This window comes from Scomber japonicus, chromosome 5, assembly GCF_027409825.1.
Source record: "Scomber japonicus isolate fScoJap1 chromosome 5, fScoJap1.pri, whole genome shotgun sequence".
NCBI lineage: Eukaryota > Metazoa > Chordata > Actinopteri > Scombriformes > Scombridae > Scomber > Scomber japonicus.
In genome coordinates this window covers 12,349,983-12,366,672 of record NC_070582.1, presented here as the reverse complement: position 1 = coordinate 12,366,672, position 16,690 = coordinate 12,349,983, and the positions used below count along the sequence as shown (strand labels likewise).

At 42.1% G+C, this 16,690-nt stretch overlaps 1 protein-coding gene across 1 annotated transcript in view; it reads left to right on the top strand.

Moving 5' to 3' along the window:
- Positions 1–16,186, top strand: part of tspan18b (tetraspanin 18b) — a 31,651-nt gene extending 15,465 nt beyond the window's left edge. Inside the window, exons 2-9 of the mRNA XM_053319025.1 lie at positions 3,407–3,485; positions 11,511–11,606; positions 12,707–12,901; positions 13,196–13,270; positions 13,380–13,478; positions 13,971–14,141; positions 14,872–14,955; positions 15,289–16,186. Of these exons, the coding sequence (XP_053175000.1) occupies positions 3,483–3,485; positions 11,511–11,606; positions 12,707–12,901; positions 13,196–13,270; positions 13,380–13,478; positions 13,971–14,141; positions 14,872–14,955; positions 15,289–15,336 (771 nt within the window). The 5' untranslated portion in view covers positions 3,407–3,482 and the 3' untranslated portion in view covers positions 15,337–16,186. The remainder of the gene's footprint in view (positions 1–3,406; positions 3,486–11,510; positions 11,607–12,706; positions 12,902–13,195; positions 13,271–13,379; positions 13,479–13,970; positions 14,142–14,871; positions 14,956–15,288) is intronic.
- The last annotated feature ends 504 nt before the right edge of the window (positions 16,187–16,690 follow it).

The window sequence follows — 16,690 nt, the reverse complement described above, 5'->3', positions numbered from 1 at the left end:
GGCTGAAATAATTGTGTATTCTAAATGAGAGAATACACTTGCCCGTTGTGTAACCCCCAGAGCAGCTAATGTAGCAGGAAGAACAAAGAAAACTGTGGGTTAGCCGCATCCAGAGAGGGAGGAGAGTGAGTGATTAGATGTGTGATGCCCTCTGATCAGAGTGGGGATTGTTTCTCCATCGTGGTGGTTTATCTTTATCTCTGGTGGTTGACTTACACTGTTAGATCGATAAATCCAGATGGGGTAAGGCGATAATTCTGTCTCAGCACTGCCCTCATTAAAGCGGACATTCAGGAGATATATGGTTGCTGGCCATTGCCCTCTTTTTCATTTCTATAATATTAGAGCATGATGTATATGGACTCTGTCAGAAGTTGGCTAGGGACGTCAGGGGAGAGTTGACATCAACAGCTGTGGATCTTTCCTTTCATTAAGTGTGTTTATGAAGGTTTCCCTATAGGTCATTTGGAGTCGTTTCTAAAGCTTTTGTCAACATTGGTGAGAAACTGAGGTCAAGCCCAGCTGCGAGGTGTAGATGGAAGAATAGTCACTTCCTCCTTCATTTTCGCGTCCACTTCCTGTCCCCAGAGGAAGAGGCGCTAGTCAAACTCCTTGCTGTTCTCTGACCTCTGACAGCATGTCAAGGTTGCCAGCCTGACTGGCAGGATGAAGTAACTTATGGAGGATGAATGAAGAGGAAGCACAAATGACGTAACCTTAGCCAATAGCAAACATATAGTAAGGGCTGGATTTTGCTCAAAGTCAACTTGATTTTTATTTATATAACCCAACATATATCATACATCACACATTTTATTCAAGGTGCTTAATAATCTATACAGCACACAACATGCTCTATCCTTGGCATTGTTGGGCAAATTGCTTGAAAATGATATTACATCAAAGTTCCCTTTTTAGACAACTCAAAATCATCCACAGCCAGACTTTGCATCTTTTGTATTTAACACATGTAGATGCAGAAAATGAGATGTTAATGATTTAACAAGAAGCACATAGCACTCCAGAAGGCCCAACCTCACCCCAATCAAACTCCAGAAAACAATATGTAACAATCTGCAGTGTCAGCCTTGTCTTTTCTATATGAATTAAACTACTTTTTGCAGCTGTCTGTAGGCAAAACTCTTACTAGCTGTTGCAAAGAGTCATACTTAATGGTAGGTTAAAAAGCTTGCAAGGGGCAAGAATCATATAAATTGGCTTGTCATATTTATTCTTAAAGACAGTGTCTTAAGACATGTTTGTGGATATGCTTGTCAGATTGTTGCAACGGAAAATTGTTGAATACAACCCCCGCAAGCTTGCAAGCTTGCAAGCATGGCAAGTAGGGGTTTCAGATGCTGCTTGACAACAACAAGCACTTTGTGTGAAGCATACTGACCCTTTTCCTTTAAGACTAATACAGTTTCTGCTGCTGTCTATTGTGGCTTGAACTGTAAGGGATACTGTATGTACTCGTTTTTAATGTGCTACTGTCTTACACACAAGATAAATGTTGGTGATGCAATAATATTGTCAGAGCTTGAAATACCAGCAGAGTCTAATCAATTAGTGGCTGCCTTGATGTTTAAATTGCCCACAGTGTTCGTGAGCTTAAATGTCAATGAATAGTTGGCGAGAGAGATTTATTTAAAAGGAAAGCCATTGAGCGGATGTAGATGAAACCTTTTCTCTAGTGTTGAGTCTCTCCCCGCTTTGTCGGACCCTCAGTGGCCTGGCCTTTCTAGTCTCCCTTGAGGGTTGGCTCTATTGTTGTGCTTTCTCAGCCGTCTGCGCTGATCTCTCATCTCACCCCCATAACCGATTCAATGAGGCTCTGCGATCCTATTGGTGCTCCACTTTCCCATGGAAAGGTTTCCATGGTAACCAAAAAATAATGCAGACCCTCACCACTGTTGCTCTCCACCAGCTAATAGCTCTCTAAACAGGGGTTCAGGAGAGACTACCTCTGCAACAGGCATTCAGGATATAATTTGACCACTATTCTCATGAGACATGATATTGTCTTATGCACCTACCTGCTGCTGTTCTAAGACACTGAAACAACAGGGAAAGGGAGTACTATGTTGTATTGCTTGGGTTGTATGTTAGCTAAACCATATGGTGAATATTTTATAAATGACTCTTTTACACAAGCGCTACATCCTTAGGCTCCCCATGCGTGTGTAGCCACTGTGGATATGTTATTGATTCCCTGAGCATATGCTTTGTAATGTCTGAATTCAAGTGATAAGAGAGTGTATCATTCCAGTGCATCTCCTCACTTTTCAGATTTGTCCGTTTTTCCTCTCTCAGGCTCTGATTGCCTTTTCCAGATGCAATCAGAGCCCTGTATTCTGTATGGGGGATGGTGTGTTGCTTCCACTGTCAGTTGGGTTCTGCATCCTGGTGAATCTGATGTCTGCCGGCAATATGGTGTGTCGGCGGGATGATGTGGCTGGCTCTATCAGCCAGAATACTCCTGGGATATTCTCCATCCCCAGCCCCTGTCAGAATGAGAGTACCCTGCCTGTATTTCAGCATCTAATGTGGCAAGAGCTGCATGCTGTTCGTGCCTCCGTCGGCAGCTCTCGCCATATTTGATGCTGTAGTTGTCAGTGCCAGTGCTTTGAAACCAGCTCCAAAGTATTGTCAGTCAAAACTGTGCTGCTGACTATTTTTGCACGTCGAGGCTGGAATACCAGCAGTTTAATTGGCTCTCATTGCTATATCGTTATTTTCAGCTGGGAGACACTTGTGGCAAAGCAGTTTAGAAACAGGAAAAAGTTTAAAGCATTTATGCTCATTAGACACAGTTGGTTGGAGACGAATTGTACATTGACAGTTAAAGCCAGCAACGTGTGGTAAGAAAGGTATTCTGCTTTCAGTGAATAATGCATGAGTTCAGATGCTCATCAAGGTCACGTCTGAACCTGTGTGAGGAGACTCTGGTGTTGGGTCGTCTAATAAAGGGTAATTAAGCAAGTGAGAAGGTATACAGACTCTTATACCTGAAGGCAGATATTAAAATTTTACCTTCCCAGAACACAGACCTGGACTTCTACTATTAAAGGCAGTATATTTTTTACTCTGTCCCTTTTAATTTTGCCTTCCAGCTGAAAAGTGAAATATTCTCACAGATAAAACACAGTTGCAGTCTTAGATTAGTTCACTGCCTGGAGCAAGTGCCTCATACATAATAAATGCAAACTCGGTCATTTTAAGTGTCCTAGAATTTTATTTTCTGTGGGGTTTTTTTCAAGCTTCCCAGACTTATTCTGTTAAAATGAATTACACACACCAAGACAAATGTGCCATTTTTCTGTCTTATTGCTCAAGCCTCACTGTTTATTCATCTCATTAGCTCAGTCTTGACCTCTGCTTCTTTCCTTGTGCTTCTGTCCAACAGTCCATGAAAACAGGAGAGGAGCAAAAACCAAGAGAAGAAGTCAACTTCACCTGAACAAGGACACAAGCATATACACATGGTATGGTAACATTTTATCTATTACTGAAGCACACATTGCCTTAAAATAAAACACAACTTTTATCTTTATCTTAAGACCATTCCATATGTGAAAAATATGTCAGCCCTTTGCTCCTCTAAGGCATATGTAATGTGGGGGTGTTGCCATGGGTGATTTCCGCTAAATCCAGCATCAAATCCTCTCCAGCATACACATGTTAAATCAGTGAGAGAAACGGCAGAAAGAGCTTGTTGACAGAGTCCTTTCAGTAAGATGCTGACAGCACAGGCAAAAAGCCATTGTTACCATCAACAGGAGGCGCGGTGCTGGCGAGAGTCAGTGTGTGAAGCCGGTCCTGTGAACAAGCAGACAAGTGCTTTTGTCCCTCACCATCACAGCAGGCCAAAACTGGTCTTTGTTAGCCTTAGATTTGCATTGGCATTTGTGGCATTAGTATTCCAACCACGGCTGAGCAGCAGACGTGTATAGATTAAGAGGTTAAAGGGGAGTTTAGACCCAGACACATCAGCTGTAATCAGTCATAGCACATAACCATAAAAGCAACCAACCAGACAAACACATGGGTGTGCTACGTGTTCAAGTGACATGTATGATTATAACCAGACTCTTGAGCCATTTTCAGGTTTACAAGTATTGGGTTGAAGGAGTATTCTAGTTTGTTTAGGTTTTATCTTCTGAGTTATGTTCACTTTTATTGTGATGATAAGATACTGTACTGTAATGAATTACTGAGTATTGCCAGGTGTAAAAAAGTCGATGTGATGTAAAAAGACAGATATCCTGGTTCAACTAAGGCCATACTTACTTTAGTTGTGCATGTAGTTTTCCTCTACAATTAAGGATTTTAGCAAAGTTTTTGGTGTTTACTTTTAGTTTTAGTGCCAAAAGAGGTTTAGGCTTCATTGAGACTAAATTCAAGGAGCTAGTTTGTTGTGTTGTTTAAGGCAGTCTACTAGTGAGACTACAACATGCATTTAAAGGCTCATCTGGCGCAAACATACTGTGCAAAGGTCACAGACATGATTTTAGTACACTGGTAACTGTTATATCTTTCATTGTGACAATGGTCAGGTAAACAGCCAAAATACAGCATTCACATTACAAAGTAGTCTAATAAGGAATGTGCACTTGCAGATATGGGACTGGCCAATTTGCACGTTATGTTGGGTTGCAGCAAAACTGAAGCCCGGTTCAACGTTTTTGTAAGATGAGTTTTGCTGATCCTTCAACATGGGCACCCCTGCTGCATCATTTGACATGCCCACATTCAAATCAAATGGGAAGGTTGCAGTTTTTCATGCAGATTTCATGTCGGACTGAATGCCACCTCCCTGTACACAATCTGCCTTTAAAGTTGACTTATTTACAACATGTCTGATTGGTCAACTAAAGTTCAGATTCACAATGAGACAAGTTGAAACTTGCAAGTACTTGCACTGCGCTTGTCTGCAAAACCTACTGGTGACTTGATAAGCTGAGCTTCAGGCTGAAGTCAAGCTGAGATGGACCAGTTTACACCACTACAACTTTTCCCTGCTTTGTTTTAAAAGAGTTTTGTCTCATTGTGAATCATTGGCCTGAACTGGGCTTAAGTTACAGTGTAGGGATATCATTGTATTCCCAGATCTCAGCAATTACTTAATTTACAATGAACCAGCGTTATCATAATTGGTATAAAAGACAGCCAGGTCTAAAAAAAATGAAACCCAAGTTATAATTAACCGAAATTAAGCACTCCTGAGTCTCACAGTCACAGTCACATTAATAACCACATACAGTACATGGTGCTTCTGTTGCAGCCCATGTTAGATTAAAGAAACATGAATTCTTCTACAGTGTTCATGTACAGGCATTAAAGCAATTTTTGGTTTATTTCTATGAACGTGTTACTTGCAATGGGTCCCTATGTTACTATCTCTTTCATCTTAGGCTCCCACAATAACACAAACATTTACACACTTTTTCCTCAAGGTTTTGTTTTGATCTTTGCATCGCGCTTGAAACCCCAGCCTGTAACACAAATTAGGTTACACTGTTCTTTCTGCTGTTTTGCAATTCTTTTGTTGAACTTTAGCTATGTGTGTGAAGGTTAAGATGTGCATGTGTGCTACATAGAGTCAAAAGTGATATAACAGCTTTTAGGCGTTCTACGCTGGGGAGCTAGCAGTATTCGAACTACCATATGGCCTTGCAACAGGGTGTGAGTGATCGCTCATTAGACAAATGGCTGGCCAAGCTGTCCCCTTGTTGTAAAGTGCTCAGCTCTGCTCCCCTTTGTTTTCTAACAGGAACTAGTGCTAAGTGGAGATGCCAAACACTGCTCTGCAGACAAAGGCCACTCTCATCCCATATCCGGGTTGCCGTGGAGACCAGCGCCCTTATTGGAAGGCTGGAAAGATTCCAACATGTGCTAAAAACAAACCAAACGGATTTCACAAAATTGTGTATTTGAGGTCAAAGAAAATCACAACTCATTGCAGTGTATATCCAGTAGCTATTTCTGCTCTACATCAGGACTTGATGACATATGAGCACTTCTGTGTAAAAGCCAGTGTGTATTTTGTGTTCCTGTGCATGTTTATACTCCTAAAAGTGTCCTTTGTGTTTGGTCCCCTGAGGCTGAAAGAGAGTTGTCTTTCCTTAAATAGCCCATTGTTTACTTCTGGTGAGGCCGTATGTGATATAACTCACTTATATGGAGAAAAACCTCGACCCGAACAGTACGCGCGGAGATAACATCAAGAACATTTAAATTGTCTCTTGCCTTGGAGTCAAACACAGGTCAAAGTACAGTTGAGGGGTGAGATCATTGATTGGATTTGTCAAACTTTTGTCAAGAAAGGAGCTGACTGTAAATCTGAAAAACCGAAGAAAAGAATATGGAAGAAGGCAGATGTTATAGTAGAAGTGCAGAGAAATAATTTCCCCTGTTGTCGTCACAGTAATAATTGGGCATTTACTTTTGAATTGAGTTATAACTCATTTTTGTGGAAAGCCCCAACAGCAATGTGTCATCCTCCAAAGTACCCTGTGGGAAAAGCCCAAGCTGAGTCCTAACAGGCGGCAGTGCAGAAGTGTTTATGTGTTCATTGTGTGCTGCTACCACATGCCCTCACTGCCAGACAACCAGTGGACAAGAGCTGGAGCTCCAGGGGATCAATGCTTCATTGACCATGTGCCTGGGCCTTGTATTGATCCAGCCCCGCACAGCCAGTTTGTATCCTCACTCAGCCAGATAGAGGTGCCGACAAAATTAAGTCAGAGTCTCTGCTTAATTGTGATCACACAAACACTAGTGTTCAGTAGAAGCCAAAATCTGCTCATCTCAATCACATGTCCTCTGCTCAAGTGAGGTAAGAAGCTATCAATGCCCTTCCCCCTTCCAATCTTTCTTATCTAAGGAGCTGTAGAATCGATTTCACTGTAGGAGTATGAGCAACTGTTAACACTGAACTAACAGCTGGATGTTCGCCCAGTTGATATGTAAAGAATGTGTCCTGCAGTGCTGTTGACAACACATGGTCAGTCTGTTTCTGTGCATTTGTTCATTCTGGGAGTCGTCTCTAGTTAATCAGCCTGTTGTTCAGCAGTGTGTCAGCTGCCTGGTGAGAGGACTTATGCCCTCGGGGATTCACACAATCTCATTTCCAAACTGAACGGGTCAGGAGAGCGCCACTCACAGGTTCAGATAAGAACTGGTTTAGATTCTCAGCACGTATTGGAACAATGGACTGAAATGATAAATGGCTTTTTGAGGTGGAGTGAATTCATCAGACTGTCTGCTTTTTGTGGTGAACTAACAATGCCCATAATGTGCAGAAGCTGATAATGTTCACCAGTACTATATGTGTACTGTGAAAAAACTCATTAAGCTGAGCTAGCCTGAGGGTAGAGTATTTGTATATCTCCACCTGCATTAGGACCTTTGATACGAGTTTGCCAGTTCCCTGAACTTCCTAACCCAGCTGAGTTTCTACACTCTGCTCTCTGTGTGCGCTACACCCACACACTCTGTGTGCTGGGTTGCCTTTGAGCTACTTTTGTACACTTTCTCTCGGTGGTTGTTCCCTGTTGTCTGCAAGCTCTATGCCCTCTAAAGGAATATACAGTGCTATAGCTGCTTAGCATTCAGTACACTTCAAAGCTCCTCAGTGTGACAGCACAGCCCAGGGCTCATTCTCTCCTAATTGGAGGTTCATTAAGGGACATGGAGCGCCTCAGGGGAGCCCTGCTCACTGCCAGAGGAGCCTGTCTTTATTCGGATTTTGGGGTGTTTACTTGCTGCCGCTGATTTAGGAAGTCATGGAGAAATATGAAAATGGGTTTTTAATTGAGATAAAGGGTGATGCGGCATGTGTGTGGTCCCTTAGTGTCATTGTCAGAGGTTATTAACACACCGCAGAGAGAGCTTTAGAGTGGCACACAGTAGGTTGAAAAACACACCTGCTCCAGCTGCATCCGGGAGCCAGAAGACGATGTGTGTTGTCCCAAGGGTTCAATTACAGGTAATCATTTAAAGGGTCAATGACATTTAAAGAGGTCAAATTCTAACCCTTATAATCTCAGCAGGGTTTCACTATTAATGATTATTTGTTATGCAGGCTCATGCTCAAGATGAAGTGAACTGGCTGGTTATCGGGGGGTTGGAGGATGACGACAGTTTGTCGGGGAGCAGACACAGTGTCCTTGTCATGCTGATCCATTTGTCCGTGGTGGTGGTTGGTGGAGCAGGGGAATATGGACTCACTTCATTAATCGTTCTGAAAGTGTCAACTTCAAGGAGAACCACCCAAGGGTGTGCTATTTATATATGGAGCACTCTCAATGTGGGTCTATGTCTTCCTTATCTTTTAATTACAGTGAGTTGACATGACCATCATGGATGACTGTGTAGATGCCAGCCAGACAGACCTCTGGTTTTCTGAGTTAAGCATGAAGGAAAGCCTGTAGCAATGTTTCAAAATTCCTTATCCTCATACCAAGAAGAATGTAGGTCAGATGGGTTTGCCCTCATTACAGAGCTCTGGCTTCTGTCGGTACTGTGAAGTTAGTTTAGGATCGGTTCTCATTTATCCTCCATCAAACTCAACCATGCTGAGCTCCACAGCCCAAGCTGACTGTGGATAAGTTCTCACCAAAAGTAAACAAAGGGATCTTAGCGCCGTGTGGCATTTCATGATGTCAGTAACGCGAGACACAACAGACGTACTGTAGACAGAGTTGGCATTTACTGGATACCTCAGGATAGACTAGATTGTCAGATTGAGGACATACATACAGTATTTCCTGCTAACAAACCTATTGCCTGCAATGATAACCATGCAGTATTCCTTACTACTGTGTGTGTCATGTTTGTTTATAATGGGTGGTTCTTTTCTTTGTGTAAACAAACACAATGCCACATAACTATTCATCTTGACACATTGCTAGCTTTGCAATGCCACACACCTGAGGAGGATCTGCCTTTTAATCTGGTAGTAATTTCTCAATGTTGCTGCAAGACTGCAGCTCCTGGGGTGTGAACCACGTTTTGCTTGTCTATATAATGTAGCCGGCAGAATATTCAAAGAGACTTAGTGGTCTGATCTCTATGGCTGGGCTGTGATCGATGAGGACCTGTGATCCCAAGGGAGTCATGGGAAAGACCAGTTTGTTTACTCTGCACTTTCTCCGGGGTTTCTGTGGCAGTTTGATTTACTGTATACTATGCTGGTGTGCAACATAAGCTTGTTATTTGGACACCAGCTAGGTCCATATAGCCCACTTCATTCTTAAACATTCAATACATTTTAATGCACAAAAGAAAATTGGCTCCAGATCTGACAGTTGGTTTGACCCTGAGATAGAAGTGTAGAGCAAACGGGTGAAGCTGGAAGAGAAATCAGACATTTTGTTTGGAGAATGAGATGTGAGCTGAGCCCTGAGAGTTTTTCCAGCCAACCCCTTCCTCCCCCTCCTCGTTCCGCCTCTTCATCCCCTGCTCATATAAATACAGTTTGCACTCTTCATAGGGGCCCAGGGCTGACAGTGGAGAGCAGGAGGGATGGGAGAGGGCCCTTTCTGTTGCTTTTTGTGTGAGACTGTAATATATGTAAATCTCAATTAAGACCTCCTGTGCCCTCATTAGGCCTTTCAGGGGGCTTAGGCAAGGGAGGGGTTAATTAAAACCTGTCTCAGGCATTGAGGCTGTTGGTTGCTCTCAAAGCACCACTAGGAGAGTGATCAATACCTAAGCATATCATTATGATTTAGAGGAGGTGTTTAACCATAGCTCTAAATCAATTTCCCTGGGTCTGGAGAGGAAAAAGAGGAGAAGAAAAAATAAGCCCTCAGGCTGGTGAGGGGAGGAAATGTTCTCATTCTGTGTTAACTCGCTCCTACAGCAGACAAAGACTGCCTTCATATCTTTACCATTGTTCAATTTCATTCTTACAGCAAGTAACACAGGTCTACAGTGAGACAAAAAATCTTTCTCTGGAGCTCACAGCACATTATAAATAGGAGCCAAGTGACAAACAACCCATTGCAAGCACTACACAATAAAAGTAAAACAGATATAGAGAACACTGGAAAAGATATGGGTAACAACTTTCTAATTCACACAATTGTCACAATTCGCTTCTGTGTGAAATAATTCAGTGGTTTAACAGTGGTTTGAGATTATGGTTTATTTCACTCGAAAACATGAACTTCTGAGTCGATTGTGTACAGGTTAGGGATCAAAGGGTCATGGCTAAGTCACATTTGAGCAACAGCAGAGCCCCTTCGAAGACAGACAGGAATCAGAGCCAGTGTCAGTCATAACCCCACCTTCACCGCTGTGGAAAGACTGCCTGAAGATTATGAGATTACCTCTGATGGATGTGCTGCAAAGTACAGATGAAAGAAGTAGAAAGCATTTAACTTTTTTATTTCACTTTAGAGGTGGCAGTATGTTGTTGCCTAGTTGCGTAAATCTATTTACAAATCCTCAGAGAAATCGTTTTTTAATCCGCTTGTTACCCAACCTCAATCCTGACTATCACTATGGGAGAGCAAATTAATAATCACAACTACAAAGCAAAGAGTGCCGGTTCATTTCTACCAAATAATTAATTTTCTTCTTTCACTGAGACTGCAATTATAGCTGCCCCACAGATTGGTTCCATTTCAGTGTTTGCAGAATATGTAGAGATGATTCCTTAGACAATTTGTCTTCTCCCTGAGGGGAAAACTCTTGGTCGTTTGCAGCTTGTAGGTTAAATAAATGCTTCAATGAAGGCTTTGTGCATCAGATATATAGGTGTGCAGGGTCATGGATGCTGAGACACCCATGTCGTTTCCTAATGCAAGAGAGGCATTCTTCATTAACCAGGAGTGCTTCCACAACAGCCCTCATCAGGGAAAGTGTGTTTGTGTCCGATAGAAGGTTGGCTGATGGGAGCACAGGGCTCCTGACTCTCATTACATTAAGAAGAAGAAGATGCTCCATAGTAAAGGCCATACGTAGTGCATGGAGCCCCAGTAGGTACTCATATTCTTAAAATGTTCTTAGACTCTGGGATAGACAGCCCCTTTAGTCATACTAAACCCAGGGACCCCATCTGTCCAAAGATAAGAAGTGCTGATAGGCAATCAGGCCATCAGACTGTGAAAGCACATATAAAAATTACATATGTTGTCACAGTATGTGATGAAATGAGTTGTGTCAGGTTGGGTTGACAGTGTGTAGCCCACACTTGTAGTTACTTAAGGATTACTGAGAAACTGTAGCTGGTAGTAAAGTGTAGTTGCTGCCTGAGGGGATAATACTAGGATTTTCTGCTGGAATTTGACCAAATGAGCTGACAGGCCTGTGTGTGTATTGTCTGTTTGACTGGCAGAACTCATTAAATATATGAGCAGGTTTTTGCAGAGTATTATTTTCTTGGCATTTTCATTTGAATGCCCGTCCAGAGTGCAGGAGAGTGGGAATAATGTGAGCACTTGGCAGGATTCATTAAGTGGCACGTTTTATGTTGTGTGTTTTATGTTGTTTACTCTCAGGGGCAGGGAGAGGCTTCAGCACGAGGGACGACCATGGAGGGTGACTGTCTCAGCTGCATCAAGTACCTCATGTTTGTCTTCAATTTCCTCATCTTCGTAAGTATTTTTCATCTCCCTATCCCTAAGTCACTTAATCTGGCTATCTCTGAAGTTAGTGTCAGTCTAATGATTTAAGATGGGCTGCCCCCTGCCAGGCTGACTAATGGAGCCACATTTGCATTTCATTAGATGGAGGCAATCTTGATTCTATCAAATTCTCTTTTGATTAGATTTTAGTGTGCTGACACACATCTGAGGCACACTGTGCCATGTGGAGTTTGTGACTGGCACCTGAGTTTATCAGTCTTGATCAGACAATCAAGGATAATCCTGTTAGTCTGAGTCAGTAGAAGGGGGAGGGGTCTTAGTAAGAAGGTTTACCTCTTTTCCTGCTTTATTAAGCACAACCAAACCGTTTAGAGGCTCTACTTAGACGTGGTTGTTCAAGGCTGGGGTAATAATGCAGCCAGCAGAGCAAAGAATGAACTTGGGTTTTAGGATCACTCAATAACAACCACTGTTTTTTACTGCCATGCCTTTGGTGTTTTTCAAGGGCCGTTTAACACTCATGTAACACAACAGCATTTTTCAAGCCCAATGAGCTTTCAAAATGGCTACCTCCTCCTACCACAACCTTTACCTCTGAGCTAATGTGGCATTCATTTGCAGGTGCCCAGGTCTCTCCTTGTGACAGGAAGAAGGGGATTGTAGTGGAAGTGTTTAAGGCTCAGATCTCCCCCCTACCTCCATACCTTCTTTTCTTAATCACATGAGTCACCCCACAGTGACTGCAGATAGGGTTTTAGTGAAAGGGAGGATGGGAGAGGATGGAGGCGGCAGTGCAGTGCATTTCTTTAGCAGGTTGGGGGGTTAGTTGAAACAGAGTAGATGCCCCCACCCCCACTAGGGCATTATGGCTCTGTAGATATCCAGCCTTTTATCTCTCCCTCAACTCTCACCCCAACCTCTCAGAGATTTGCATTACCAGCATGTTGTCCTGGAAAAAAAGCCTAAATTTATTTTTCCATTATATGACATCTCCTTGAATGTTTCGTGTCCACTGGGGACACTGAGCTATCCACTGAGTTCCCATTAATTTTTCAAATGCAGCCAATTTCTGTTTTGTCTAACTAGTGACTTTTTTCCTTTTCCATCAGCTGGGGGGTTCTTTCCTCCTAGGAGTGGGAGTGTGGGTACTGGTGGACCCCACAGGATTCAGGGAAATTGTAGCAGCCAACCCCCTGCTATTCACTGGTGTCTACATCATCTTGGGCATGGGAGGCATGCTCTTCCTTCTGGGGTTCCTGGGCTGCTGTGGAGCCATCCGTGAAAACAAGTGTCTACTCCTCTTCGTGAGTCAGCTGACAAATTATAAATGTAGTTCTGTTACTGATCTTGTTTGTGTGCATGTGTGTTGATTATTCTGTCTGTCAGTTTTTTGGACACCCATGCCTTGAACAGACAGCCAAAAGAGCAAAATGCCCTCCTATTTGCTTTGAGCCTCCAGCTTCATTCATAGTTAATGCTGAGTGAAGCAGATGCAGCCAGAATTTGATTTTTAGTGACTGATGTGCACTTTGGCTGACACTCAACCACCTTGTTCAACTCCGTCTCACACTTCGCTTTTTTCCTTTTGTTTTTTGCAGTTCTTCATGCTCATCCTCCTCATCTTCTTAGCAGAGCTGGCTGCTGCCATCCTTGCCTTCATATTCCGGGAGCATGTAAGTTGCCAAAGTATTTGCTCCATCTTTGATCACCAGTTTGCAGTGAACAAACTAATATTATCCCTGTGGTAACACTTGCCTATCCTCTTGCGGGCTGTCATTTTAGCTGACCAGAGAGTACTTCACCAAGGAGCTGAAGAAACATTATCAGGGCTACAACAACACTGACGTGTTCACCTCCACATGGAATGCCATCATGACTACAGTAAGGCCACAGGACACATGGCAAAGAGCTTACATACTGTAGCTTTCACCAAGTAATGACATCCATCAACTGTCTGTGGAAACAGGAGGGTTTGCAGCCTGGTGTCAGGAGGCTATAAGCCTGGCATCCGGGTGCTCTGGTTTCCTCCCATTGTCAAAAAAAGTGTAATAGGTTAGTTCTCCTGTTGGTGCCCGTGACGAAGGCACTGACATAGATCTGGAGATGGTCCCTGGGCGCTTTACAATGGCTGCCCACTGCTCCTAGTACTTAGGATGGGTTAAATGCAGAGACTGAATTTCACTGTACAACTATATGTGTAACAAATAAAGTACCTTAATATCATTTTGAATTTTATAGATAAAATCCTAGACATTTAGGTCAATATTCATGCTGGATTGGTGCACGAACACAGTGGACCACAGGCCAGTGCACAAATATGCACTCAGCAATAAGGGCTTCTTCTTTTCCTATTTTCTCCTTTCCTCCCTTCAGTTTGACTGCTGTGGGGTGAACAGCCCAGAGGATTTTAAGGACAGCCTGTTCACAGTGATCAACCAAAACCATATTGTGCCAGCAGCCTGCTGCAAGCGTGATACCGGGGAGTTGGCTCATATCAGCAAGGACCAGTGCTTAATAGGCAGTATGATGTTCCGCAATAACAAGGTAACTTCCGACATGTACCATGTCAACCTCTTCCTCTCTCTTTACTTCTTTCTCCCTCTTTTTCCCTCTTTCCAAACCACCTCCAGGCTTAATTAGAGCAGAAGACAGTTGAGGGGTGACACCCAGGGACTAGCTGAGTCCTCCATGGCTGATTAGTGCTTTTCCATGTTTCAGTGTCATGGGAGGCCATCTGATTCTGTAGTATAGTGTGGAGACACCAGTGAGGTGAAAGTGTATCCATATACAGCATGTATGTATCAGAGTTTGTGTGTGCACGTGTGCATACTTTTTAGGGGTAATTTTGAGTTTGTGAAGAGCATACCTGTGTGCAAAAAACAGATGATTATAAGTATTTGAGTATGTGAAAATGATGTGCTTCACAGTTACACACACATGTCGCACTTTTGTTTTTGTGTGTGTAAAGGAAGCCTTAAAGTGAAATGTAATTACTGAAAACTGATAGGAAGGTAGTTTTTACTGTGCTCTCCACCTGTTTTTCATGCTATTAGAACAATGTGAGATGTCCACAATGTGTCTCTCCCTGTTTATTCACACAAAGAGCCCTCATTAAAAGGCAGTGAGGCAGGAAGCCCTTCTTCCCGCGCATTCAGTCAGGCCTTTGTTCAAAGTCTCACTCGATTAAAGCTGTGATGTTACTGTGTCTCTGTAATTCTTCACGTTTACAGCCTATTGATTCTCTGTTGGGTGTTACATCTTTGTGTGTCCACAGGGCTGTTACTCTGCAGTAGTTGATTACTTTGAACTGTACATCTATGTGGCTGGAGCGCTGGCCATTGTGGTGCTGACCATTGAGGTATGATGATATTTTTTATATTTTAGTCAAATCATTACATATGAAGCTTTTTCTTTGCATCTCCAGTGATGTGAATATTAGTTTCTGAAATGTACAATTAAGCTGAAGATATTTGTGTAGTGAAATGTGAGAGATGGGCAAGATCTATGTATGGCAAGATCTCCATCTAGTGGTGAGACTTGGTATTACAGAAACACCACCTTGTAAACTGGTATAATCCACAGTTTGAGTAGTATACTGCAGCTGTTTAATTATGTTTGTCATAATTGTATTGATAAAATCATCTTGAATGTTTCCATGTTGTAAAAATGTTTTTCTTCGTCCTTTCCTCAGCTGTTTGCTATGGTCTTCGCAATGTGTCTCTTCAGGGGGATCCAGTAGATCTGCTCCATCTGTGAACTTTACAAAAAAACAAAACAAAAGGGAATTCAGGAGAAAAGAACAAAACGGACACTTGTTGTAAATTTGTTGATCTCTTTTTCTATTGGCTAATTGGTAGAAATACAAACTCTCAAACGCTTGTACTTCACAGCTGGACTTTTGAGGTACTGGGTGGCAAAAAAACACACACACGCATATGCATACACACAAACCATAGAAAAAGTGGGAGATCAGAAACAAAACTGATGTAAAAAAGATTTGTGTGTAAAGTGGAAACACTAATTTGTGGACCAGGTCTAGCACAGACTGGGTGTAAAGTGGACCGGGCATGAGAACCAGGTAAAGCCTGAGCAGAAGGCACTGCACTGACTTTTGGATGAAGAATATTTATATTAAGTAAAGTTGGCTTAACTGTAAAAAATGTGTTTTATGTACACTTTGGCTGTTACCCTTTCATAATGTATACTGTAACACACTCCGTCCTTCCACATGCCTTTTTACAGCCACTCTTCTTTAATGCTGTATTATATTAAGCTGTGTGTGTGTGTGTGTGTGTGTGTGTGTGTGTGTGTGTGTGTGTGTGTGTGTGTGTGTGTGTGTGTGTGTGTGTGTGTGTACATATTGGATGCTCTTTTTGAATGTGTATAAACTAGTTTGTGAGCATGTGAGCTTGTGAGCTTGTGGCTCCTCATGACCCCTCCCAAGCTTGAAAGCCAACCTCTGATCTGATCCTTTTTCTATTTGTATGGTGATGTTTATTGCATTAGTGGTCATATGTGGTTTTAGGTGGTGAAATGTATGTGTATGCATTTGTATTAGATTCTTGGAAAGTCAATGACATAAATGGCATTCTAAACGACTGTCTTTGTGTGTTTTCTTCAACAAGTTGCATCATTTAATGTCTTTTTTAAATTAAAAAAAAAGAATTAACTATTGTTTGTAGCGTTTTGCTGATTAACTAAAACATCAACATTTTTATTAAATATTTACAGTTAGAGTTTCATAAGAAAGAGATGAGATGTTGATTTCGTATATTTTTCATCAGGCCCCATGATAAAATACATATTGTAGATAAAATGCTGTCTTTGGATACTTGTCAGAAATGACAGGAATACATTTTCTGCTGCAGCCTTGTAAGATGGATGATTGGCCTCTTTTAATAAATTCATTAATCTTTGCGACACCTTTTTGGCATTTGAAATATTGAAACATAAAGGATTGTCTCATTTACTGTTGCATCAAAGCACACTAAAACACTCTTGGTGTTATTGTGATTGTGACATTGATTTCACTATATACACATTTGTCTATTGATTTGTTTTTCCGGGAAGAAACTGAGACAGTGAGAGTAAAT